This window comes from Dermacentor andersoni, chromosome 2, assembly GCF_023375885.2.
Source record: "Dermacentor andersoni chromosome 2, qqDerAnde1_hic_scaffold, whole genome shotgun sequence".
Classification (NCBI taxonomy): Eukaryota; Metazoa; Arthropoda; class Arachnida; order Ixodida; family Ixodidae; genus Dermacentor; species Dermacentor andersoni.
The window spans coordinates 78,069,617-78,094,047 of NC_092815.1; the positions used below are offsets into that span (position 1 = coordinate 78,069,617).

General features: G+C 45.1%; 2 protein-coding genes and 1 pseudogene across 9 annotated transcripts in view; 1 reads left to right on the forward strand and 2 right to left on the reverse strand.

Moving 5' to 3' along the window:
* The window catches only part of Rbcn-3A (rabconnectin-3 alpha), a 177,208-nt gene extending 169,634 nt beyond the window's left edge, over positions 1-7,574 (reverse strand). For 4 of the 5 annotated variants that reach the window (XM_055076938.2, XM_055076937.2, XM_055076939.2 and 1 more), the window contains exons 1-6: positions 7,015-7,574; positions 6,590-6,715; positions 5,651-5,722; positions 5,487-5,565; positions 4,208-4,418; positions 1,681-1,790 (exon numbers count right to left, since the gene is read on the reverse strand). In XM_055076938.2, coding sequence (XP_054932913.2) covers positions 1,681-1,790; positions 4,208-4,418; positions 5,487-5,565; positions 5,651-5,722; positions 6,590-6,715; positions 7,015-7,101 — 685 coding nt within the window. In that variant the 5' untranslated portion in view covers positions 7,102-7,574. The remainder of the gene's footprint in view (positions 1-1,680; positions 1,791-4,207; positions 4,419-5,486; positions 5,566-5,650; positions 5,723-6,589; positions 6,716-7,014) is intronic. The other variant, XM_055076936.2, reaches the window with a different exon arrangement.
* A 1,285-nt stretch (positions 7,575-8,859) lies between these two features.
* Positions 8,860-10,667, forward strand: LOC126541993 (uncharacterized; annotated as a pseudogene).
* A 1,281-nt stretch (positions 10,668-11,948) lies between these two features.
* LOC126542073 (dual oxidase maturation factor 1-like) overlaps positions 11,949-24,431 on the reverse strand; it is a 92,403-nt gene continuing 79,920 nt past the window's right edge. For 2 of the 4 annotated variants that reach the window (XM_055076932.2, XM_055076933.2), the window contains exons 2-11: positions 22,917-23,106; positions 21,661-21,718; positions 21,036-21,170; positions 18,945-19,043; positions 18,476-18,629; positions 17,021-17,244; positions 16,741-16,857; positions 15,684-15,799; positions 13,825-13,997; positions 11,950-12,295 (exon numbers count right to left, since the gene is read on the reverse strand). In XM_055076932.2, the coding sequence (XP_054932907.2) occupies positions 12,244-12,295; positions 13,825-13,997; positions 15,684-15,799; positions 16,741-16,857; positions 17,021-17,244; positions 18,476-18,629; positions 18,945-19,043; positions 21,036-21,170; positions 21,661-21,718; positions 22,917-23,099 (1,311 nt within the window). In that variant the 5' untranslated portion in view covers positions 23,100-23,106 and the 3' untranslated portion in view covers positions 11,950-12,243. Of the gene's footprint in view, positions 12,296-13,824; positions 13,998-15,683; positions 15,800-16,740; positions 16,858-17,020; positions 17,245-18,475; positions 18,630-18,944; positions 19,044-21,035; positions 21,171-21,660; positions 21,719-22,916; positions 23,107-24,431 lie in introns of all 4 variants that reach the window. The other 2 variants (XM_050189069.3, XM_055076931.2) reach the window with 2 other exon arrangements.

The following is a 24,431-nucleotide window of genomic DNA, read 5'->3' on the forward strand; positions in this document are numbered from 1 at the left end:
CTGCAAGCACTACGGTTTGTTGCACAAAATGCAAAAGTGGAACCAGAAAACAAGCAGAGACAGAGCCAACAGGGCGAAAGAGGAAGGAAAAGCGCACGCTGAATCGTAAACACGACCTTTTACACTCTTCATAATGGACTTTGTCAAAGACCCTGACAATGACACATTGGCTTGCGATGCATTCTCTGCTGCTTACCAGTTTGTGCAAGTTTCATAAGCCAACAAAACCAGCACAGCCCTAAGCAATAATGAAACTACTAGCTGAAATGCGAAAGTGTGGTTGTGCAGAGTTGAGTAAAAATGAAACCTTTCAATCGCCCACATTGTTGTCAAAACGTCAAAAAGTTCTTTTTTCTAAGGATTGAATAGAAGAAGACAAGTAGCATTCTCTTGCATCATATAATGCAATGGAATGATCTTTTCACTATGAGTGGTTGAGTACTAGTGACAGAATTACAGCGAGGAGTTTCTACCTCATCGGGCTAGTATTGAATGTCCCGGGTGAGTCTCAAATTGTGTTCTGCATTTAGCTCAGTTTCTCAATTACTAAAGCGTTGTTCACGATAATATTGACACCTCAGACAATCCCAAGCATTAATCTGTCACTTTATTTTGACTTAATATTTGCCTTTTATGTCCCTTTAAATGAAAAATATATAAGCCTGCGATCTCAAAAACAGAAAAATCATTTCATCTTTTCACTACCAGTCTACACATGACCGCTGCACATAGCTATGTCTGCTGCACTTTGCTTCTGAGACAGCAGCAGTGTGCTGCAAGGCTCAGTTTACAGAAGCCGCCACAAGGTGCCATGACGAGCCCTCTCACCGCCAAGACGCTTAACTTTTGGGCAGGGCTTAGCCACTAAGCTTCTCCATTGTGTAGCTTCTAGCGCGCTAATTGAGATGAAAGGAGAGCGAAAGCCACTCATCAGCTTTCTCCCTTGGATTCGAAAAATTATTTCAGCAGGAGATTCGTGAGGCAATGTACTATAACCCTTTATGGACGAGATATATAAATACCGGAAAGAATTGTTTATTTTGTATCTAAACATGCAAAAAAATAATAGAGAATGAGCAAATTCAGCAAAAATAAAAAATATTTTGTGGAACCTTTTTCAGCAATAGGGAGGAGACACTAGGCTGAAAACTAAAAGTGGGCTTCACCCAAAGCCACTAATAACTTCATTTGGAATTCGAACAAGCTCATCATATACGACCCAGCGGTGTACATTTCATTTGCTTTACATCATGCGTGTGACACCACTGCCGCCACAGATGTTGGATCGCTCTGTCTGCTCTGCCTGTGCTTAAGAAAAAAAAGAAAATGAGATGTGCCAAAATTTTTCCCAATTCTTCGCTCTTACTCTAAACCAACAAATGACATTCATACAGTGTTAGATGAAGACATTTAAAAGAAACTTCATACTCAATAGCAAAATTCAGCAGGAAAAAACTTATTTCAGGTATGTTGCCTGTAGAAACACTCGTTCATAAAGGGTTAATAGTAAGGTCATTCTATGATTAGTTAGAATTTAGTAGTGAAATTGAACAGATTCACACAATTTGCGTAAGCTCGCTTTGCTCGATGAAAAAGTCTGATTGGCAGCACTTCCTCTTATAATCACATGTACTATATTGAGCTGTTACAACGAACTGCAAGGTTGACGTGCAAACCCACCTTTATGCTGGCTGTTGTGCCAAATTTTTACTAAACGGTCACATTTTCCTGCAGATGCAAACAATGTGCCATCTGGTGAGAAGCGCAGGAAGCTCACAGGCTGGGATGTCCTGCATAAGGACACAAAAGTAAACATTTAACTTATGAAGCCAGTTTGCCCATCAAACAGTGTATTTAATATTAAATATTATACAACACTTGGCAATACATGTTATTACACTTTGACATGCATGAAAACTGGCGAAACTGGAATGGTGGCAGGTGAAAATGTAGATGCCATGCCAGCCAGCACAAATATCAAATATGCATCTCCATGTCTGTGTACACCAAGGATTTCGTTCCAGACTTTACAATTTGAAAAAGCTTTTAGTAACACTGCCTCTGCTAGATGCCTGCAATGGCCCTAGTGATCACCGATAGCCAAACAAGAAATATTTTGTCTGACCACTTCTGATCACTTCGAGTATTACTCCTGTCTATCTTGTTTTTGATGCCACTAGTGTCATTGGCTTTGCAACAGCAACCACTTAGCACCCACACAACCCAGTACAACCAAAAAGTAACACAACAGCACCCGGGACAAGCAAGCACCACTTGTCCCATGGTCTTCTTCGTTTTTCTCTTTTTTCATGGAGTTGTGCTGTTACAGAATGCAGTTATATCAACTTGCCAAACTTTCCATCCTCTAGTGTGCATTTTGCCCCGATGTGCACAGGCACAAGGTAATTTTAGCTGACAGTTCCTTGTGTTCATATATCTTCAAGTTCCAACACGGTCATACTATAGCACAATTATGAATAAAACATGAAGAGAAAAACGAAGTAAGAGTTCTTATTTTGTTTTGATTATGAGCCTACAAGATTCACTAACTCGTAGACATCTTTTGAACACACCATAGAAAAGCACTAGTAGCAAGCAGCGCTGTAGTAATATATAGAAGAATGGGAATAGCAGATACATTTTCAAGCTCAAGCTGCATGAACCTGGTACTCGAGGCATTTGTGAAGCAAGATTTCACGAGATATCGGGGACATTATAGTGGGAACATAATGCGCACATTCCACAGCACCACTGCAAGGCAAGCTGGATACAAGTGAACTGGATAAATGCACCGCTTTTGATTGAGCTGCCAGTGTTGTAGCAACATCATAGCCACAGCAGTGTTGTACACAATCCCTACAGCCGTCCTCGACTGCACTTCCCGTTTCTTGGCACCCATTCTGTAACCCCAATGGTCCACCAGTTATCTAACTTACGCATTACACAACCTGCCCAGCTCCATTTTTTTCTCTTAAATGTCAATTAGAATATTGGCTACCCCCTTTGCTCTCTGGTCCATACCACTCTCTTCCTGTCTCTTAACGTTGCGTCTGACATTCTTCGTTCCATCGTTCTTTGTGCGATCCTTAACTTGTTTTCGAGCTTCTTTGTAATTCTCCAAGTTTCTGCCCCATATGTTAGCACCAGTAGAATGCATTGATTGTACACCTTTCTTTTCAATGATAATGGTAAGCTTCCAGTCAGGATCTGAAAAGGTCTGCCGTAGGTGCTCCAACCCATTTTTATTGTTCTGTAAATTTCCTTCTCATGATCAGGGTCCACTGTTAGTAATTTACCTAGGTAAACATACTCATTCACAGACTCTAGAGGCTGATTGGCGATCCTGAACTGTTGTTCCCTTGCTAGGCTATTCATCATTATCTTTGTCTTCTGCATATTAATCTTCCAACCCCACTCTTATACTCTCTCTGTTAAGGTCCTCAATCACTTGTTGCAACTCATCCCCTGTGTTGCTAACAGGGTAATATCATCTGTAAATAGAAGGTTGCTGAGATAGTCGCCGTAGATCCTCACTCCTAAGCCTTCCCAGCTTAATAGCTTGAATACTTCTTCCAAGCATGCAGTGAATAGCATTGGAGATATTGTGTCTCCTTTTCTCGCCGCTTTCTTTATAGGTATCTTCCTACTTTTCTTGTGGAGAATTAAGGTAGCTGTGGAATCTATGTAGATATTTCCAAGATATTTACGTAAGTATCCTGTACTACTTTATTACGTAAATTTTGTTTCCTTGTAATGCCTGCAGCCAATAATTAGCTCGCATCCATGTTTTGAGCCACTGTTTTAATTTTTGCTATGGAGAAGTGTAACATGACTGACTGCACGCTAAATCAAGATTTGATTACTCTGTCATTATGAGGACTTGCAAGAAAATGCACAACTGATCATTCTACCACCTTGACTTTCTTTTGACAGAATTTTATGAAACTGAAAAATTTATAGACAGCAAATCAATTTGTGACTGAAGGAGATATAAAAGGCTCTGCAACACAACATCAGGGAGCTTTAGGTTTTGCACACCCAAAGTTACGGAATGCAAACTCCCGGGCACACAAATTTAAAGAATGCAAAAAGGCATGCAAAATAACGGAAAAGAGTACGAGAGAAAGGGCTTTGGGTAAGCAAAGACTGTTGGGTGTGCTATTCCTAAAACTCGCTGTTATAGCAGTAAACAAAGGAGAATAGAGACCTGCAATTCCAGATGCAGTCCCACGAGGCATCCTCGTCAGGGAGTGACGGAGCTGCCTCATCACTTCCAAGCTGGAAGGAGACGCCAGAATGGCTGGCTAGCTGGGGCTGGCCTGCTTTGGCGGCCTCGTCCCCACACTTGGCATTGCTTTCTGGTTTCACGGTGCATTTCCACATCTGTATCCACTCGCCACCAGTCAGTAGCCGCGTGCCTGCAGTAATGTTAGCAAAACTACAGCTCTGTCTGGCAAGGTGTTGCAAGAAGTCCTGCTAGGATCAAATTTAGCGACAAAAAGGCAAGATGAAACAAAACAAAAGCAAAACACAAAACAAAAAGAAGTTTTAGTGGCTTCCATTAAGTATAGACATTAGCACTATGAGACTGAAAACCCAATTCATTTTTAAGCAGCAATTACTCATGACGCCTGGATTTGAATCTGGCATTTAAATTTGCAACAAGTCGCTTTATTGTATGACATTTAGTCTCATTGAATAATGAATTCAGTGCCAAAAGTATGATCACTCACTGAATACTTTTATGTAGGGCTAGTGTTGAGCTGCTATAGGCTCTTGAAAGCAAGTTGGGTGTTCCTTTCATATTGTTTGAGAAACACAAGTTAATATTATTTATTTATTTTTTCAAATACAGTCCAGTGCCAAGTACTACATAACTAAACCCTTGATTCTTCTGCCTGCCCCTGGTTAAGGCAACAATTCTATTCCAATTATTTTCCTTTACACACTTTATCAGTTGCCATAGGAATCTGCTGGTTATGAGTGGCTGATGATAAATAGAATTAAACAAAAGAAATTATTGTGTCATATTGGCCCTGGTTTTTATTTTTCTCCTAGATGGCAGTGAGATGAACATGGAAACAGACGTGGCTCACACCCTTGTGCAAACAAAAGAATATTTGAACGCCCCTTTATTGAAATTTCTCATGTTTCTTTTATGCTGTTCATGCATTGCATTTAAAGGCTCCTCCCAAATTTGACATTAACAATAACGTATGCATTTTGCCTTCAATAATGAGCTGCTGGCTTGGGCCTCCCAAATATTGTCAAAAGTTGAAGCACCTATATTACATAAATTGCAGTTTATGACAAACCTGGCACATGCAGTTGGTATAGGTTTCTTCAGATTACAATGACTTTATGATACTAAACTAAACTAATGCAAGGAAACCAGACATAAGTAAATGTACATGCAGAACAAAATTTTTCAGCAATTTACATGTTTTCATGCCAAATGTTACTTAGGCATTTAGAAGGTTTCTTACCTTCTAAATTCCAAGAAAGCACAGACACAGAGTAGTCCATTTCTATCGTGGCCGTTTGGATCCATTTGTAGTCCAATTTCTAAGGACAACATGAAAAATGGTCAAGTCAAATCCATATCGTGTCACACAAAATAAGCCGAAAGACATACTGGAAAGTAGCTTACATGAGCTGATGTTTGCTGAAGAAGTGGCGATGGTTCAAATATAGCTACTTGCTTTCCGTACGCAGCTGCAATCTGTTGTAACAAAGCATGTGACAAGTATGAGACTACAATATACACGGTGGCACCTTGCAATTTAGCATGCTGACCAACTATTGGATACATTGCAGAAGGAAGCTACTTTGCCAGTAAATTGCACCTGCTCGTCCGTGAATGTCTATTTTACCTAAAAGCTTGCTCACTTGAAATGGAAGTTGCTTCCATCACAAATTGCAGCTTTTCTGTATACTCATTTTTCTCACAGTGCACAGTGATGACATCAGCTGACTGTTGGCTTCTGGTACAGAGTCAACTACAAGCAAGATTGTGTTTATGTAGGCTATGTGGTACAGGGCTTATTAGGAAAGCAGAATGAGGCTGAGAAGGCAGGAACCAGGCAAAACAAGGCATTGGAAGCTTCATTGTGTCTACATCTTGCACTATGTATCTCGTCCTTTGCACTGTCTCCCAAATAAAATCACCCACATGCTTAAGGTGGCGATATGAAATTTCCGGATAAGGCCTTTGCAGGCTTCTAAAGCAAATGCGGGTGGCCACTTCTCTATGCACCCTTATTGCATATTAATTGTCCCCCAGGTGGAAATACTCAAACCTTATGAGATCTAAATGCATTTAAGACTACACCAAGCTGCCCCCCCCCCCCCCCCCCCCATGACACAAGAGTTATACGCTAAGTACTTGTACAAGTTACGATACGCAAAGGATATCGACACACTTGCTCATATTAAAAGCATTCTAATAATGCGTATTCATAGTCAGTAAATATACGGCTAGGATGGCACAGCATAGAACGCAGCGGAAAACAAAACGCGATCGCCGGATGATAAATACCAGGACATGTAAAAAAGTTGACACACGAAATAGACATGACACCAGACGTACCTTCCCAATATCAGTTGAGCAGTTTATGCAGGAAACTTGCACGTTTCCATGACAGACACCAGGGATGATCTGCACTCTCTCGAAGTTTCGTGCCAATATCACAATATTACATCCTGCGCCATACACCTTGAAATAAAAAGAAAACGTTGGTTTATGTCTGCAGGTTTCGTAATGGTGCAGTCCCCGTCAAGCGAAGCTTACAACTGGTTTCGACAATAAAAAGATACCTATGATGAACACCACAGTCCGATCGGAAATAGAAATAGTGTAATTAACTGTACTCGCTAACGTTGACCAGAAGGCCGCTTTAGTACCGAATATATCGGTTTAGTGCTTTTAGAGCGGTTCCGGTTGTAAAACTACTAATGAACGCTTTTATCTTGGTAACACCGAGTTACGATGTGCAGTTATAAATGGTTGCTTACTGTAAAGGGAACGCCTTCGACGCTGCCGACAGAATAGCAGTGATCTCCAGCATTAACTGCTCCAGTGAGAACTTGGTGAAGGTTCATAGCTGTCGAACTACAGCTTTCGTCGACGCAGCGCTCACGCAATCAGAAGCCCCGGCACGCCCCCGCGAACACCAGTTTCGTTCAGTGCCGAAGCAACGGCTTCCAGTTCGGGCCCAGCCGGATCGCTGAAAGTCAGATCGCAGTTTAAACAATGCACCAGATCCTGGTACGCCAGAAGAAGCGATAAGTCGGCACCGATAGCGTCACAAGACAGCACATCACCTTGTGATCGGCGCTAACTCTAGGCCTAGACTGCGGCACTCAGCGACGGCACTCACACCGCGTCAACCAATAGCCGGATCATCTCAAATATGAGACCTAGAAAAAGCACCACACTCCTTCCAGCCATTTAGGAGCCACTATTATTCACTGGTCGGTCGGAAGGCCGCAAAAAGAATTCCATTGCCGCACTAGCCAGGAATCGCGGCGGCGAATTGCGCACGCGATGGCACACAACCGCGAGCAGACGCATGTCGGGCCAGGCGCTGTTCATGCTTGCAGTCGTTTTTCATTCCGTGGGTAGGTGGCGGCAGCAACGCTGGCACGAAGTTGTCAATATTTTGAACGCTGGAAATGGCGCGGTATGTTACTACCACCGACCTTCGAAGCTTCAGAAAGGTTTCTCGCGCTCAGAAAGTGCCGCTTGAACACGTAAATCACATGCCAGTGTGAACACCACGTCCACAAAGCGGCCGCGCGTTGCCAGCATCTGCGCCCAGAAGGTTACGAAGTACTGCGGTTACCCTAATTGCAATGAGAACACAATTTTGTATAGCCTGTTTTGTACCGCTCGTGTGACGATTAAATTACCAAGTACAAATCTACCTGTATGTGCTTGAGCGTATGTGAGCATTGTAGCTGTAGCACGAGTCGCAGCAGTATTCGGCTTCGGTCACGTACACCTGGCCACAAAATATTACGCAACACGAAATATGAGCGAAAGCTGCATATATGCGCAGCCTCACAATGCAGCCTAGCATTCGCATTTACAGCCTCTACCAGTACATGTGAACATTGTGGTCTTCAGTTTTACTAACTACTGTTACAGGCTGCTCGGAAATTGAACGTTTTCTGAGATCTTGTGGTCCGTAAACTTTCGTGGCTGGGTGTAAGTACATCAATCTGAATTATATTATGTGAACATATAAAGGCACTGCACTATTGGCGATGCAGTAATGCAGCGAGCTACATATAAAAGGTTAGAAAGTTGGGCGAGTTGGTAGAGTAACATATTCTTAGATTGTAGCGCGAAGTGACACTCACACAGACCAGAAAACAGGACGAGCCCTAACTCTCAACTAAGGCTTTATTGAAACTATCAACAACAGTGAGTGCGACGAGCTTTCCGCATCGTGTGCCGCAAGGGATTAATCTGATTCGGCAACCAAATTCATCGCCTCGGATGTGGATGTCGACCATGCAGGCCAGTTGGACATTACGAAATTTAAGAGAGTCACCCACACTGCCAATACTGAGTCCATTTCCATCTAAGAAGTACGGCAATTTGAGCACAAGCTTCCACTCGGACTGGTACGGCCTATTTCCTTGGTTGGAGTACAGCGCGCAAGCTGGCGCAACTTTCTGTTACCCTTGCAGAATGTTTTCTACTGGTGCCAGTGAGAAATCTGCATTTGTTAACGGTGGATACAGTAACTGGAAAAAAGCCCTAGAAAAATATGCTGGTTTCAGGAAGCACGAAAACTCACTTGCGCATAAGTCTTGCCAGACATCGTGGGTTTGCTACACGCAGATGAAGTCATGAGGACAGAGCAAGTCAGTTGCAACACATCTCAGCGACGTGTACTCCATGAGGTGGATGAAGATCACCTATATATAGCAAGAGCCGCAGATATTTTGCGGTTCGCTGCCGTTCAGGGAATCGCTCAAGGGGGCCACGATGAAAGTGCCACAAGTGAAAACAAGGGAAACATCGTTGAGCTCTTGAACTTGTTTGGCAAATATGACGATATTGTCAGAAATAAACTGAATGGTGGAGCAGCGAACGCGAAGTACGTTCATCATTATAAATACAAGACCAGATCCTCGAAATTCTCAGCCACATCACATTAACAAGTACAAAGGAAGAGATAAAAAGCTCCAATTTAAGTATTTTGCACTTAATGTCGATGAAACCAAGGGCCCAAGCAAGACGGAAAAATTATCGTTTGTAGTAAGGTACTATATGGCGCTGTCTTTGAGCCGTTTCTCGGATTCTACAACGCTGAGCACTTGGATGCAAGGTCGCTCCTGGGCTATTCAAGGGAAACGTTGAATCGCTGCGGCACAGATACTCAGCTGTGCATTGCTCAAACATTTGATGGTGCGAGTGTAATGAGCGGTAACTCAAGGGGCGTCCAGGCGCTGTTCAGGCAAGAAGTGCCGCAGACAGTGTACGTACGTCCAGTGCATGAACCACCGCCTCAATCTCATCGTGGATGTCTGCAAGGTGATAAAACTAGTGAGGGATTTTTTTCTCTCCTTTAGAATGCCTCTGTTTTCCTGAATGGATCTGCATTTCACTCTCTGTACGTAGATGTGCAGAAAATGTTGTCTTTGACAGTGACAGAGCTGCAGCGTCTCAGCGATACACGATGGGCCTGCCAGATAGCGCCTTGCACAGCGGCAATGAAAAGCTTTCCTGCTGTCCTTGTATGTCTCGCCGAAGTCATCGCTACAAACAGCAGGCGGGCAACGGAAGCTAGGGGTCTGCTTGAGCAAATGAACTTTTTGTTTCTCTTCCATTTAAGCCTATTTACCAAAGTACTAGACCTATTGCAAAGTAGAGACTGCAATATCAGTCCGGCATGCCACATGGCACGCAAAGTCATTGATGAGTTCTGCGAAATGAGAAATTCGCAGAACGCATTTGACACTGTCTGGGCGCAAACCTGCAGTGTTTCTGAGGAAAACAGGGTGTCCCAAAGAGAAAGAGAATGACGCGCCTTCGGCTGCATTTAGAACAGTATATGTATCGAGCGAAGGATGGCATGTTGAAGGAGAGTCTCCAGATTCAAAGAAAATATTCAGAGTCAAAGTTTTTCTACCCGTTTTGGACCCCCTGATTGCGGAGCTGACTAGGCGGTTCACGGAGAATAATGATGTACTCGGCGGAGTCAGCGCCCTCCACCCACGGAGTGAGAATTTTATGGACATCTCCTTACTCAAGCCTTTCGCCGAGTACTACGCATGCGACAGCGAAAGCGTTGAAGTTGGGTGCGAGCAACTTCTTCAGCGCATCGAAGCCAAAAGGAAGTGCAAGGTAGAGGCACTGCTGCAATTGGTGACTGTATTGGCAGAATATAAACTAGCCTTCCACGAACTGCCCAAGCTACAGGTGTTATCGCCTTGACGATAGCGGCATGCATCGTAATCATCTTGCGAGCGCACGCTTTCGTGCCTTTGAAGACTGATGACTTACCTTCGCAGCAAGATGACGAATAATTAACTGTCTGAGCGACCTAGCTGTGCTTGCGGTCGAGCGATCTCTTGCCAATAATATAGATCTTCAGCGTGTTGTCGACATGTTTGATGCTGCTCACAGTAATCGACGTATTCGTCTGCTCTAGTGTGCCAGTATAATGATAACCCATCGTATCTCTAAGGCGCTTTCGCGGGAAAATTGTGCGGCACAGGCGTAGGACCGACACCTATACCAGTATCGGAACACCCGCTTCACCATCGAAAAACTCCCGGCTGTGTTTTGTCATCTACTGTCACAGCACAGGCATTGGCATCTGTGGTTGTGACGAAACCTTTCTCTGCCCCTGTCATTGCTTTGAAAGAGACTCCATATATAGGGTGCTGTCCAAGGCCACGTCGGTGGCCTATAGCTTGTGTAGTGAACAGTGTATAGTCGGAGAGCAGTTATTTGCGTTTGTGAAACCTGCTGTACTGTATGACCAAACGTGACACTGACTGAAATGCCTATTGCGCGCTCTATTTTTGCAGTTATGTCCTCTCTTCTATTTGTTTTTGTTATTCTTTTCCCATACACCATTTTGTTATTCTTTTTCCCATTTCCATGCTTTTAGAATCACCAGTCGGCGCCACAAGAGTGTATTACGTAATCTTTCTTTTCTTTTTTTGTAATCTAGCACATCTTTACCAAAGTTGTAATTAATATGCAAATTGCTTAGAAGTGTTAGTTCTCTCTTGTGGGGATGCGCGACTCTCGCGCGTCCCCTGAGCTCCCGTTAAAGGCTTCCATGACGCACGCGCAGACGCATTCGTCCTCTTACGTCTTAGGTGGACCCCAGTCGGACGCACACTGCACGTAACACCGGCAGGATCGTCAATCACTAGCAGTGGCTGGCCGGATGTGATGTTCCATAGAGTTTCTGTCAGAAACTCTACGTGATGTTCTACTGCTGAGCGCCAGGGGGGGGGGGGTTAAACGAGAAGAAAGGGGATTAACCGAGGGGCCAGATTTTTATTAGTCATATCATAAGAAGCCAACAAACACTGACACCAAGGACAACATAGGGGAAATTACTTGTGCTTAATAAATGAAATAAAGAAACGATAAATTAATGGAAATGAAAGTGCATGAAAAAACAAGTTGACGCAGATGGGAATCGTTTCTTTATTTGATTTATTAAGCACAAGTAATTTCCCTTATGTTGTGCTTGGTGTAAGTGTTTGTTGGCTTCTTATGATAGGCCGTGGGTTTGAATCCCAAGTCTCGGCGGCCTCGTTCTCCCGCCGTTTACTATTGAGTGTCGTTTATGAGTCTTCTCGAAGTAGATCGGCCGCCTGGTGGTCTTCAGCCGTGCTCCTTTTGCATGGTACTTTTTTTTCTTCTAAATCTGTTAAAATCATTAAAGAACGACTATATTGCGAAAAAGTCACTCGCATGAAGAAAGCCATGAACAACCACGTGCTTAAAGTGCTTGCGCTATCGAGCATGCAGTTTATTAATAGATTGTTGTTGCGAATGAAAGGGTGAATAACAGAAACGAACGAACATTCCGTCGAACAAAATGTCCGTCAAACGGACATTTTGCTTCCAGCCGTGTGGAGGCTTGGAATGAAGTGCTTCTCGATAGTTCTTCGCAGCGCACCATGTGCAAACGATGGGCTGCGTTGCGACGACGGCAGGCCATTCTTGCCACCGTGAATGAAGTTGTTCGTGTGCATGTGGGTCTAACGCTTGAGCGTGTCCATGAGGATGTTCTCCTTGGAACTTGCATCGTATCTGCGAATAAAGGAAGGGTCCGGGCATAGGTTATCTCCAGTTCCTCAAGTGAGGGCCACGGATCGTGCGGCCACGAGATTTGCGGAATTTTTCGTATGGTGGTGCTGGTCTGTGGAGCTGGTACAAGAAGGTTTAGGACTACAGAGCAGAGAGCTGTCTATAGTGATCACGTGAACGGTGATACAATGTGCGAGGAGAAGACTTGCAGGTCTCTCTTTCCTAGCGCTTTCTGCCCCCCCAAAAACTATAGCTGTTGTTAGAAGGGCCTACCTTTTCCAAGCTATCAACGACCTACCTTCCACAATGTGGCGCGGGCGCCGCAAAATTAATTGTTAATGAAGTTGTTTGCCTCACGCTGTACTTACTCGGCGTATCATATCAGGAAATGAATTTTTTTTTCACAGTCTGGCGTATCTTATCAGGTAAGCATTACTAAATCACTTAACGTTTTGCTCAGCTTTCTTTTTCAGGCGTTGAAGTTCTCGGAACGGTGACATTTGTTACGAAGTATTTCCTTTAAATAACAACCTGCCACGATGACTCAGTAGGCATGGCGTTCTGCTGCTGAGCGCGAGGTCCCGGGTTCGATCCCCAGTCGTGGCGGCCGCGTTACTATCAGGTTGTAAAGTAGAAACGATCGTTCATCTAGACTAGGTGGACGTTAAAGGAAACCATACGTGGTTGAAATTAATACGGAGTCCTCTTTAACGGCTTCTCTTATTGCCCCCAACGTTGCTCTGGGACGTTGGATCCAATGAATCAGTTAGATATATTATCCACCGGAGAGGGGACGTTCACTTAAAATCGCTGACAAACACCTGCTGTTTCTTTTTTTTTTTTTTTTTTTGAATGTCTCTGATTCCCAGCGCCTAGAGCACTTCAGCAGCACACACAAAACATTTCCAGCAGAAGGATGCATGACATAAATGCTGTGTGCGTCATACGAGTTCATGGCAAGACAAATCTGCCTTTTTTACACCACGTCAAATCGTGTGGCCGTTGTCGTTGGTTTGTCGAAACGTGTCAACGGTTTGTAGGTGCTGACGTGAAAACAGCTCTTGGCAGTGGAGCGTAATATTGTGCACGTGCACTTACAGATAATACTGCATACCTTGTGAAACTTGCTATCATGAAATAAGCACGTAAAATTATTCCAACAGGTTTTTATTCCAAATACGATCGGCAGTAATCAACCGCGAAAAGCTAAAATGGCTTGGGCTCCTCCGAAATGGCTCGCACGAAATGGCTCTGGCAGGGCCCGAGCCATTTCGACCTATAACGGAGGGCTAATGGCGGATGTGTAATAAAAAGATACAAATAGTTTTACGTTTCCCCTGCTCCGGGGTGTCTGGAACTGTTCCGGGACGTGCTTTGGCGCTCGAAAGGTTGAGAAGACGACGTTCTGACACTGAACAAGGAACATGCGTAGCAGGCACACGTGCGTTCGGATGATCGCGGTCCTGACTGACTGATGCAACTATGGCTTCCACTCTTCTACCACATCACTGTAAAACGCAGTGGAAACATACGCTCGCCTTTCTGGGACCTGTAGCGTGTTCTCGTAGATGGGGTTTTCGTCATCCTCTTCCTCTTGCACGGCCGCCGGCACGTTGGGAAGCCTTCGCGGTGCGGGAGCCGGCTTGCGGACGGAAACTCGCTGGTAGCGGTTGTAGGCACTGCGCTTGCGCAGTGCGGGAGCATCCTGCGAGCGCACAGACACCCCCCGGAGGGCGACACCGTGAGTGCGCCTCCTATGGAGTATCGCTGATACTCGCCGTACTACATGAAATGCAAACTCTGTGCAAGCTATAAATGCAGCAGGCCATTTAAATTTTGGTCGCCTTTGAAAGTGCTTACGAGCCTTTGTGCCTGTACAGTTGATGAAGGATAAAGAAATGCTAAAAAATAAATAAATAGAACGGGCGCGCAACGGGCCCAACATGTACGTTATTTGTACGTGGCGGCTTCACAAACTCTCATGTGCTGCCTGCGTGCTTTTCTACTTCCAGGTCCATGGCATCTTTACACTCACGTAGCAAGATGAGACAAGCTGGAAAGTTCACTGCGGACCTTGCCACCGCGGCGTATCCCGCCTAACATCCGTCATTTGTGCCCATCGTTTGGAATTCATATGGAACCCTATTTTTTACTTCTTTTACCCTCCTCCCTTATGTAGGCCTTCAAGTCATTTCTTCTCTATGTAACGATTTACCATCATCAAACACAATAAATAAAAATAAGCATACTGAAACGCTTCGTATGCACTCCAATAATATCATATGTATTGCACGTTTTTATGGAACATATACAGAATTTATACGCAATTTATGTGACTTTGTTTGTTGTGTTATTAGGGGATTTTCGTTGCATTAAAATGACTTACGGCGTCAAGCTCTGTGGCTTTGGTAGCCACCCCCAAAAAAGTCGCAGTTTCACCCGAAAGGCGAAGTGTCGATTACGATAGCAAATTAGTAGACAGTCATACGGAGTAAGGATAGTAGGTTTATCGAAGGTATAAACTTGTAAACACTCGCTTACTAAATAAGTTTACAACCATGGTGTCGGCGCGCACGGGCAAACATGCACACATCACACTCGATGACCGCAGACACTCGCTGTCAAAAGGCTGACGTGAGGAAGCGCGGCAGCAGCAGCAGCGAGCGAAGTGACCTTCGTGCTGTCTATCGCTTCGACGCTAACTGAGCGGCTAGAACACAGCACACGCAAAGCTACGAGCTATCGGCCCACCTAGACTCTGCCCCCAAAGTAGATCGCTTCGAACGTAAAGCCCGCGCGTTGCTGCCGAAGTACAACGCCCCCCCCCCCCCCCCCCCCCCCCCAGCGCTCCGTGCCTCCATGTGCTTCTAGTCTGAGAGCAATAAATGTTTTTCACCACCACCACCCCCCGGCTCCGTGCGCGCGACGGAAGACGGCGCGCTTCCTCCCGAATTTCCTCCCTTGAGCGCGCGAGACCTACCCGCGATCGTCGGCACACCATCGCACGCTTTCACTTGCACATACAGCATACGCCACGCGGCGACGGTGTTGTCGCCCTTGGAGTTTATACGGAACTTCACGGCGACGCCGACGACAAAAATGCGCCTGGAGTGCCCATATAATTGCTATCGCAATAATGTATTCGTACAAGAACCAATATATTGTTACGGGGAGAAAACTTAATTATTATTATTACGTGAGAATTATATGAAAATCGTCCGGAAAGCGTCCGGAGGTTGGGAATGCGTAAAATTAGTGGTATGGTTGGGCTGTCATGTTGAAAGTGAGGGGGATTTGTCAGGCCTAGATCATCATGCTCTTGGATCCTCTTTCCGTAATATAAACAAGTAAACATCAAATATGTCTATACGAAAGCATGCTCAACACTCACGTAATCTGGCCCATCTGTTCCATAGTCAGGCACGGACTTGCTAGGCAAGAGTAAGGCGGTGTCACTCGCCGCTGCGTTCTTATCATCCGTCGTGACCTTCGCCAACTCCACAGGTTCTGTAGTGGGTGCGTAATAAGTGCCAATCAAATGAGATTTCGTATGAAATAATTTTTTTTAATTGTAACACAAAGCGCCAATACGAAACACTCTAACGCGTGGAATGAGCAGGAAGAAAGCTACAATGGCACAGGGCCATTGGGGAACGTCAGAAATAACGGACCCAAAGTTAGGATATTTTATCCGCCGGGCGCACAGGAGAACGCAAGCGAGTTCAGGTATTTGCGTGCGCCTAAGTATATAGGTTGGGTGCGCTATTTATAGAACTCCAACTTATGAAAATTCAGCAGCAACGAAGCTGGTTGGCGTCCACGACCAAGTATTCCGAGACCGAGAAGGACATAAGCAATTGGTCTTTTTCAGTGAGTAACAATATTATACCGGCTATTTCAGGATCTACCGTATCTGATTTTAAAAATGTCTGTTGGAGACAAAATTATAATTTTTGCTGACCGAGATTCGTAGTAATGGCGAAAGTAAAGAAATTGTGCGGTAATCCCCAGTGCAGTCAAAAATAACTAATTTCAATTTTAACTTACTAATTAACTACGTAAAAGACACGATATAATTGCAGACTTAAAGTCAGCCAGTACGCAAACGATAAACAATTGCAGGAAACTCCGTGCATTCTTAGCACCAGTTTCAAGAAGAACGGACTCAACATGAGCGGTGAAGTGCATTGCTGTTTCAGTTAATATTCTTGAGCACTGCATTTGTACAGTCTCCGTGTTAGTGAAGTCGATGTGCCGAATATTTATCAGTACAGTCAGGTTCTATCAATTATGCAAAACGTTCAATGTTTTAAAAGATTCACAACACATCGCAACACCGACAGTGTATAGCTGCGCGACAGACAGACGTACGGACATACGGACGGACAGGCAGACAGATACGGTAGCCAATTCCAGCAATATTGTAGTCACTAAAAGTGGGCACCGACCGTTGTAAATCTCCTCGTAGTCCTGGAGGATGTCTATGTCGAAGAAGGCCGCAATGACGTCTGGGAATCGCAGATCCATGAACAGCACCACCGCACCGGCGACCAGGCAAACCAGACCTGCCGAACGAAGCGACACACGGACGAACCAGTTCTCGAGATATAATCTCGCTTATAGGTGCTAAGGGAACTTTGAAGCGGTGCACGCCTCAGAGCGGGGAGAGAGAGAGAGAGAGAGAGTCTGTAAGCGCCTGCAGCTGCAAGCCTCCAATGATGCACGCACCGTTGACGAGGTTCATCCAGAAGCACCAGCCGTAGTGCATGCGGATAATGACGAGGTGGTCGTGGTCGTAGAAGGGGATCTCGAGCGGGATGAAGTTCCTCACGCTGGCGTACACCACTGTGCCGGCCACGAGACATGCGCCGGTCAGCATGAGTACGCAAGCGCCGTACCACAGCACGCTGAAGAACACCAGGTTGCTGATCACCCAAAGCGGGAACGCGGTCCTGCGCGTGAGCGGTGATCAGACAGTGCTGTGGCATTATGCGTGCCACGCAACTGAATGCGAACGATGGGGGCTCGTCAGAAGCGAAGATGTAAGCACTACAGCTAGAAGCGCATGGCCGAGGTCGTACGTCCAATTCCCCACGGCGACGAACGCGTAATTCAATAAACGCCGCTGTGTGCCGAGATTTCGGTGCAGATCAAAGAAACCCAGCAGGTCATAATTAATTCAGAGCCTTCGACTACGGCGTCTCTTTTTCACGCCCCCTCCCCCTCCCCACGTGTAGGGTAGCAAACTGGACTCAGTCTGGTTACCTTTTCTGCCTTTCATCTCTCCCTCTCTCGAGTACGGCGTTCTTTACATTCAAATGTGCAGCATTCGGTCGTAAAACCCCATCAATTAACTTTTTGCGCACGGCGATGAAATAAACGACATCTGCTGAAACGTACTTTATCCCGTCCTTGTTTTTTTCTGAAGAGCAGGTGTGTGTTGCATAGGAGTTGCCGGCTTGCTACTCCCTATCAGCGTTTATTGGTTGCTCCTTAATGTGTACTTACTTCCCCGGCTAACTCGCTCTTTTTTTCTTTTTTCGTAAGGGACGTCTTACATTATAAGCAAGGATAAAATGCCAACTTGCCGGTTGTTCGACGTTCTCGTTAACACTTGCGTTTGCTTTGACCGACTTCGCGAATGCTATACCGCTGAGATGGAATTAAGTCATTAGCTAGGTGAGCACGTTTTTATCTATCTCATTTCAAATTTTCTTTTGAACTTTTGTTGATCTACTTTATTTTTACCCATCAATCATTCATTGTTAGCACAGCATTCACTGCTTACAGCCGTATTCACCACTATCTTAAATTTCTCTACGGGCCTTACTTTTTTTTACTAACCTTCAAATACAATTTACTCGAGGCAAACAGGCACTCCGTTGCCTTTCGGCGTTAGTTGTAAGCTTATGTCATTTTCGAGTCTTTCGTCACTTGATATGCACTCTCATGAATTAGCAAGCAGTAAAAGTTATAGGAACTGCTTCTGGGCACATGGACATTCCACAACACTTTTTCCACGTGCATACAACAATAGGGCTTTATTGTATCTGCAATCTGACGTGTAGATTTCAAAGAAAAAAAATAGTTAACCGATTTGCTACAGGACATTACATCAAGAGCGGTTCCTCTTTGGCACGGCACACAGAATTCTCGCTCACGTGTACCGGAACACGAACTCACCAGAGAAGGATGTGCGTGTACCAGCCGGCGATGCGGTAGTTTCTGCCGAAACGGATGCCTTCGCCGTCGAACGTGAAGTACTCGGCGATCCAGAGAATCGGCAGAGGGGTACCACGTACCTGTGCCTCCCGAAACTGCTGGTTGAAGTGGCCGGCTGCGCATCAAGAGGACCAAACGACAAGTCGACACTTAAAACCTCGAAGGCTAAAATCGGACAAACTGCAATAATAATAAAAACAGACAGAAAGAAAAAGGCAAGTTGGCACCCGTTGAAGCCACTCGTGAACAAAACAGTCAGGTACTCCTACTTCCTCTCATGCTAGCCTTTCCTTCCGAGTCCAAGTAAATAAAGTATACGCTTATTATTCAACAGTAAAGTAAAGCTCGAGATAAGACGTGGGAATAATGATTGGTTGAATGCAAAATGGGCGTTTCTCTCGGTTCATCCTGTGTACGTCGGACTACGCACCTTGAGGACCGAAGCCCTGCCTTCCCTGCTGCCACTCCCACGAGAACCGCTCGTTGTAGTTCACCTGGTCTCCATCAGTACCGCTGTAGATGGTTTCGTCTGGAAGAATTAAGGAGCAAAAAAAAAAAATTAATTCAATATGATAATGAAAGGGGCACGTAACACAGGTTGAAAGTCTGATGAAAGCTTTCAGCCTTGTTCCCGCTCATGAACTTTAATTCAAATATGTGGATGCCCTGGAACGACTTTAAGGTCACCCGCATAGGCAAGGGGAGTTCTAAATAACTCATATAACCAAAAGAGTTTGAACGCGAGCTCGTTGATATGAATCCACTGAAGAAAACAGCGCTAAATATACGGACCAGAAAGAAGGAAGACAGGCAGCGCTCGTCCTGTCTTCATCCTTTCTCGTCCGCGTATTTAGCGCTGTTCTCTTCAATGGAACCAATAAAACATGATAGCTGTATATAGCACAGAACAATGACAGGCGGTTATAACAAAAGAAGTTTGCCAAACTTGCTGGCTAATGAAGTCGAGGTTTTGACGGAAGCCCGTCTGGTCGGGAGGCATCGTGAAGAAGGGTAAAAAGAAGGACACCGACCACTGAAAGAATACAAGAAAGGACGTTTCGGCTCCCCTGACGGGAGCCTTGTTCACATCGAAATCAAGAACGTGTGATACAATGTTTATATGGCTTTAAAATATGACGTAAGCAGCGCGTGTAGATGGGGGGTTCCGTCATTCCGTGAGGGTGCTATCTGTCATTTGAATTAGGAGGGATTCCAAGTGGTGTCTTGAAGTCAAGTTTCTTTCTTTTTCTAATATCTTGGCGTTATACCAATCAATCCTGTGGACCAAGTCACCTGCATGTTCTGCCAAGGCGTTTGATGCGACTTTGTTTCTTTTTCACATCGTTGATGCGCTGCTTCAACCGCTGTTCGAAATTGCCTGTCTCGCCAATATATACGCAGTCGCAGTCTTCACATGGAATCCCGTAGATGATGCCAGGAAACTTTGTCTTCAGGAGCTTGCCTTTCACGTTTACCAGCCGATGGCGTAATTTTTGGGACGGCACGTGAGCTACCTGGACGTCACAGCCGCGTAGAACGCGGGCTAAGCCCTCGCTCGCACCGGGCACATACGGTATGGGGGCGCGTTTTCTCGGGAGCACAGAGTCAGGCCTTGGGGGCTGAGACAAATGGCGTTCCACCGAGTTCACAAACGACCTCGGGTAGCCAGATGGCGAGAGATTTTGGTGCAGAAGTGCAGGTCAGCAGCCCGGCTTTGTGGCGTTGTGCAGATACGCTTGGTTCTGCCGACAAGAGAAGCTATTACCGATATCTTCTGGTTCATCAGGTGCACTGAACTAAAATGCAGATACCTGCCTGTGTGTGTGCTCTTTCTGTACACGGAAAATGCCAGACTGTGCCGGTCACGTATCGCGAGGACGTCCAGAAAAGGAAGCTCGCCGTCTTTTTCTTCCTCGACTGTGAATTGGATAGACGCTTCAATACTATTCAAATGCGACAAAAATGAAGAAATTTCTCCTCGCCGAATTATGCAGAACACATCGTCTACGTAACGTAGGAAGACTCTGGGCGGCGAGTTGAAAGAGGCGAGTGCTCGACGCTCAAGCCATTCCATTCTTAAATTTGCAGCAGCTACCGAAATAGATGCAGCCATCACTCATCTTAGCGTCACTAAATATCACTCATCTAAGTGACATTTCGCAAAAGAGCCATGAGCGCAGTCCTGTGTGGCACCCGCATTTTTTTTTTCACATTTAACGTGGCCATCTAGGATGGCGGCGTTATACAGATATTTTACGGCAGTTAAATTTACGAAGGTTTCATTAGGTGACAATTGCAAGACAAGATACGTTTGTCACACGAAAAACTTTGGTGCCGGGAACGTCGTCCCAACTTCCTGACTCCTCCTTTGTAGTTGCAGCCCTGGTACAGACATTCGAGGCCAAGACAGCACAGAGCTGCAGCTTGAGTCCAGTCACCTCAGCGGTGTCCTGCGTGCCCTTCGAGCGAGAAGGAAAGCCTCAAGCTCTGAGAAGAGAGACTCTAGAGAAGACACGCTTACTCTTCAGCGTTATGTTGACGCTTCGAAGACCAATCTTCACTTCTATCTCCGCGTTCAACTCTTCGTGACTGAAAGCCTTGTAGGGTGTGGTAGCGTGGATCCTCGAGTACTCCCATTCCTGGCCGAAGTTGCACACTGCGACAAAGACAGGAATCAAATGTGCGTGTAATTTACCTTCGTAAAGCTTGCAGCCACTCGAGGACGTTTTATCGAAGTGGTTTACAAGTTACCTCATACTAAAGCGCACCGAAGCCGCAAAACGCACATCTACCTTTATTTATCAAATTTTTATTTATAAGCTATATTTGAGATGAAGTACGTTTACCATAATACGAATGAATTATGCTTTCTACTCAGCGATGAAAGAAAACTAATAAAAATAAACAGGCAAGCTACGCGAATTTTCCCAATACCATATATTAAAAAAAAAAGAAAGGTTGGAAATATACGCCCTTTTCAATTTTAGACACGGCCACGGTATGCTTGATTAGAAGTGAGGAAACTTTCATAATAGATTTTCTCCTGTTCTTCAACAAGGCTTTGTGCTCAATGCAAGTGCAAGTGGTTTATGAGCTGAAGTCGTTTAAGCAAAGTTATTTCAAGGGATGACAAGTTCACTACTTACACAAAATGAAGGTCCCGATGAAAAGGCTCACGAGGGTTCGTATCAGCACATTTGCTTTCTAAAGGACAAAAAGACACATGTACACATGTACTTGTAAGTTACAACTCATTTTCATATTAAGCGTAAAACCTACAGAGAACTAAGAAAATTAACGGAAAGTAACGAAGGGGAAGTGTTAGAGGAGTACGTTGTATTCATGCGAGCAAGCGTTGGCAGACCTGTCAGCAAGAGAATCGCGTTATTTCGTTTTCTACTACAACGACTCCAACTCAGCAGTCTAGCACATTGCGGCGAACGAAGGTCAGTTCGCGGGCATAAAAATGACGTCGTTGACTGCCACTGCGATGGGCCAGCAGGCATATGAGTAGCTTAATGCTTGAGTGCAGCGCGAGCCACCACTTGGGTATGTGCTTCGAGTGAGGTATGCTTTTTTTAATATATATCCTTACCATTTTACTTGCAGCATTTGCATCTAGTCTTACGCAACACGCCATCGTTTTATTGCAGTAAACAACAACAACAACGACGACGACGACGACGACTGTCTATAGTTTTCTGCTATTTCCAGCCACGGTATAGCAATTAATCTGAAGAAGGCGGGAAGCAAGAATGTTCATTAGCTGAAATTTAAGTGCGCGTTAAGATCCTTAAGTAATCAGAATTGCTCTAGAGCTATCTTATATCGGATGGAGCGTTGAGACGTAACATTTCATCAATGATATATTTATTTCGCTTATTCCCATTTTCCCCTGCAAGTCCATTCCACAGAAACAGCTTGCACGAGTAATTTTACGCGTATGGGTGAATTCGACCACGGTAAAATAAAGCTTCGCGCAAATGCCAAATTACCGCACCATAAGCTTTCGACTGACGAAGGAGTGGCTCGCGCGAGCAATGCTTTACGTTTATCACTCGACAGCTTTCAGTGCGGCATGCAGCTCTCTCGCGAAGCTTTCCTGACACTGAGTAAGTTGGCCTACGGGTTCTACAGTTTGTGCGCGCAAGGCTGCCTCGGTTGTGATTCCATGGATACGAGGTTACGATGTGTGTGTGTGTGTGTGTGTGTGTGTGTGTGTGTGTGCGTGTGTGTGTGCGTGTGCGTGTGCGTGTGCGTGCGCGCGCGTGCGCGTGCGCGCGTGTGTGTGTGTGTGTGTTTGTGTGTGCGTGTGTGTGTGGCTCACATTAAATCTTAATGTTGATTTGTTTCGCAGAGACGACAACAATAAGCAGCAAGCGTTGCACATCCTCCCGCTCACTTGTCCAGCTCGGACGCCGGGTACGATGAAGAGGAAGGCGAGCGTGAGTATGCAGAAGGCGGTGATGAGCCCGGCCTCGAGCACGTCCGCCGTCACCGGATTCCTGTTCTCGCCGTACAGCGTCGGGAATGGCTTGTCTCGCAGCGCCGAGTACAAGGCGCTCGGAACGTACTCGCTTCCCATGGCGTCGCTGCAGTGTCAACGAAGGTATACAGAGAAACACCACACGTTAACTCTAACAAAGCTCGAACACCATATTCCATGGCAATGAAGATTAAAACAACTCTCTCACACGTATTTCTGGTCATGGAGAGTATATCGGTATGACGAAAACAGCAAAATTATAACTGATTAATTAGTATACTTAATTAGTAATTCATTTGGTGCACTATTCACAACTGAACACTTCCTCCAGAATGTCTAAAAGGCTAGTATATGGACTGTACATTTGGCATGGGGCGCTAAATCAGATTTTTTCAGGCATTAAATTCAGCAATTCAAAAATGATACGTTGGGCTTTGCGGGATTAAACTAGAAAAAAGGCCCGAGCGGAAAATGTTGCCCTTCAGAGACGGTATTGTTTAACCCGTGGGAAGGCTTCGAGAAAGGCGTGTGCGACGTCGGCGTTGCGATTACGAGGCTCTGATATGTGCTGCAATTATTAATATTATAGATGTGCTTGCTGTATCAAAAAAAAAAAGAGAGAGAGAAAGAAATCATTACTGCAGGAACTTCCTAGTGGGGCTTGTCAGATAATGCGTTATTTCTAGTCGCTCATCTTGCACTCATGCAACAAGTGATTGACTGAGTGGCCGAGTTACGCACACCATGCACGGCTCGCTGTGTCGAGGATGACGCAATGCGCTGCAAGCATCGCAATGACCTGTTGCAATCACATAATTGGTGAACCTAATTAGGCGGAATTAATCTTATTGCGGGCAATTAATGTAATCGTAATTAATTTGAATGAGGGCTAAGTGATTTAATATGATTTAATCTTCATTGCATTTATTAATGTTGATTACCCTTAAGTAATACAATAGTTATTATTTCTTATTAAGCTTAAGCCATACTTAAGTACCCTTAATTAACACTGATTAGTCTTACTCAGTTTAATGTTAATCAATCAAAATTAGGCTAAAGGCACCCTAATTATACTTAGTTCTGATTAGCCTTAGTCAATTCAATGTTAATGAATATAAATCAGGCTTATTTAATCTTATAGGGCCCCTCACCAGGTCTGCCCATTTTGAGCTGACAAGCGCAGTGCATACAATGCGCGCTAACGATTGTGTCCGCTCAGTACCTGTATTACATCCCTGTGTGTCGCGGAAGGAACTTAAATTTCTAACCAAGCGCCGTTTGCCCTTCTCCTCGCGGGCGTTAATTGCGCCCCGAGCCGGAGAGTCGACGTCACAACACTGCCATGTACGTAATCGCACAAGTGCGCCTACGTACATGGCAGTGTTGTGACGTCACTCATAGTGGCACGTGACTTCGAGAATTATTCAAGGC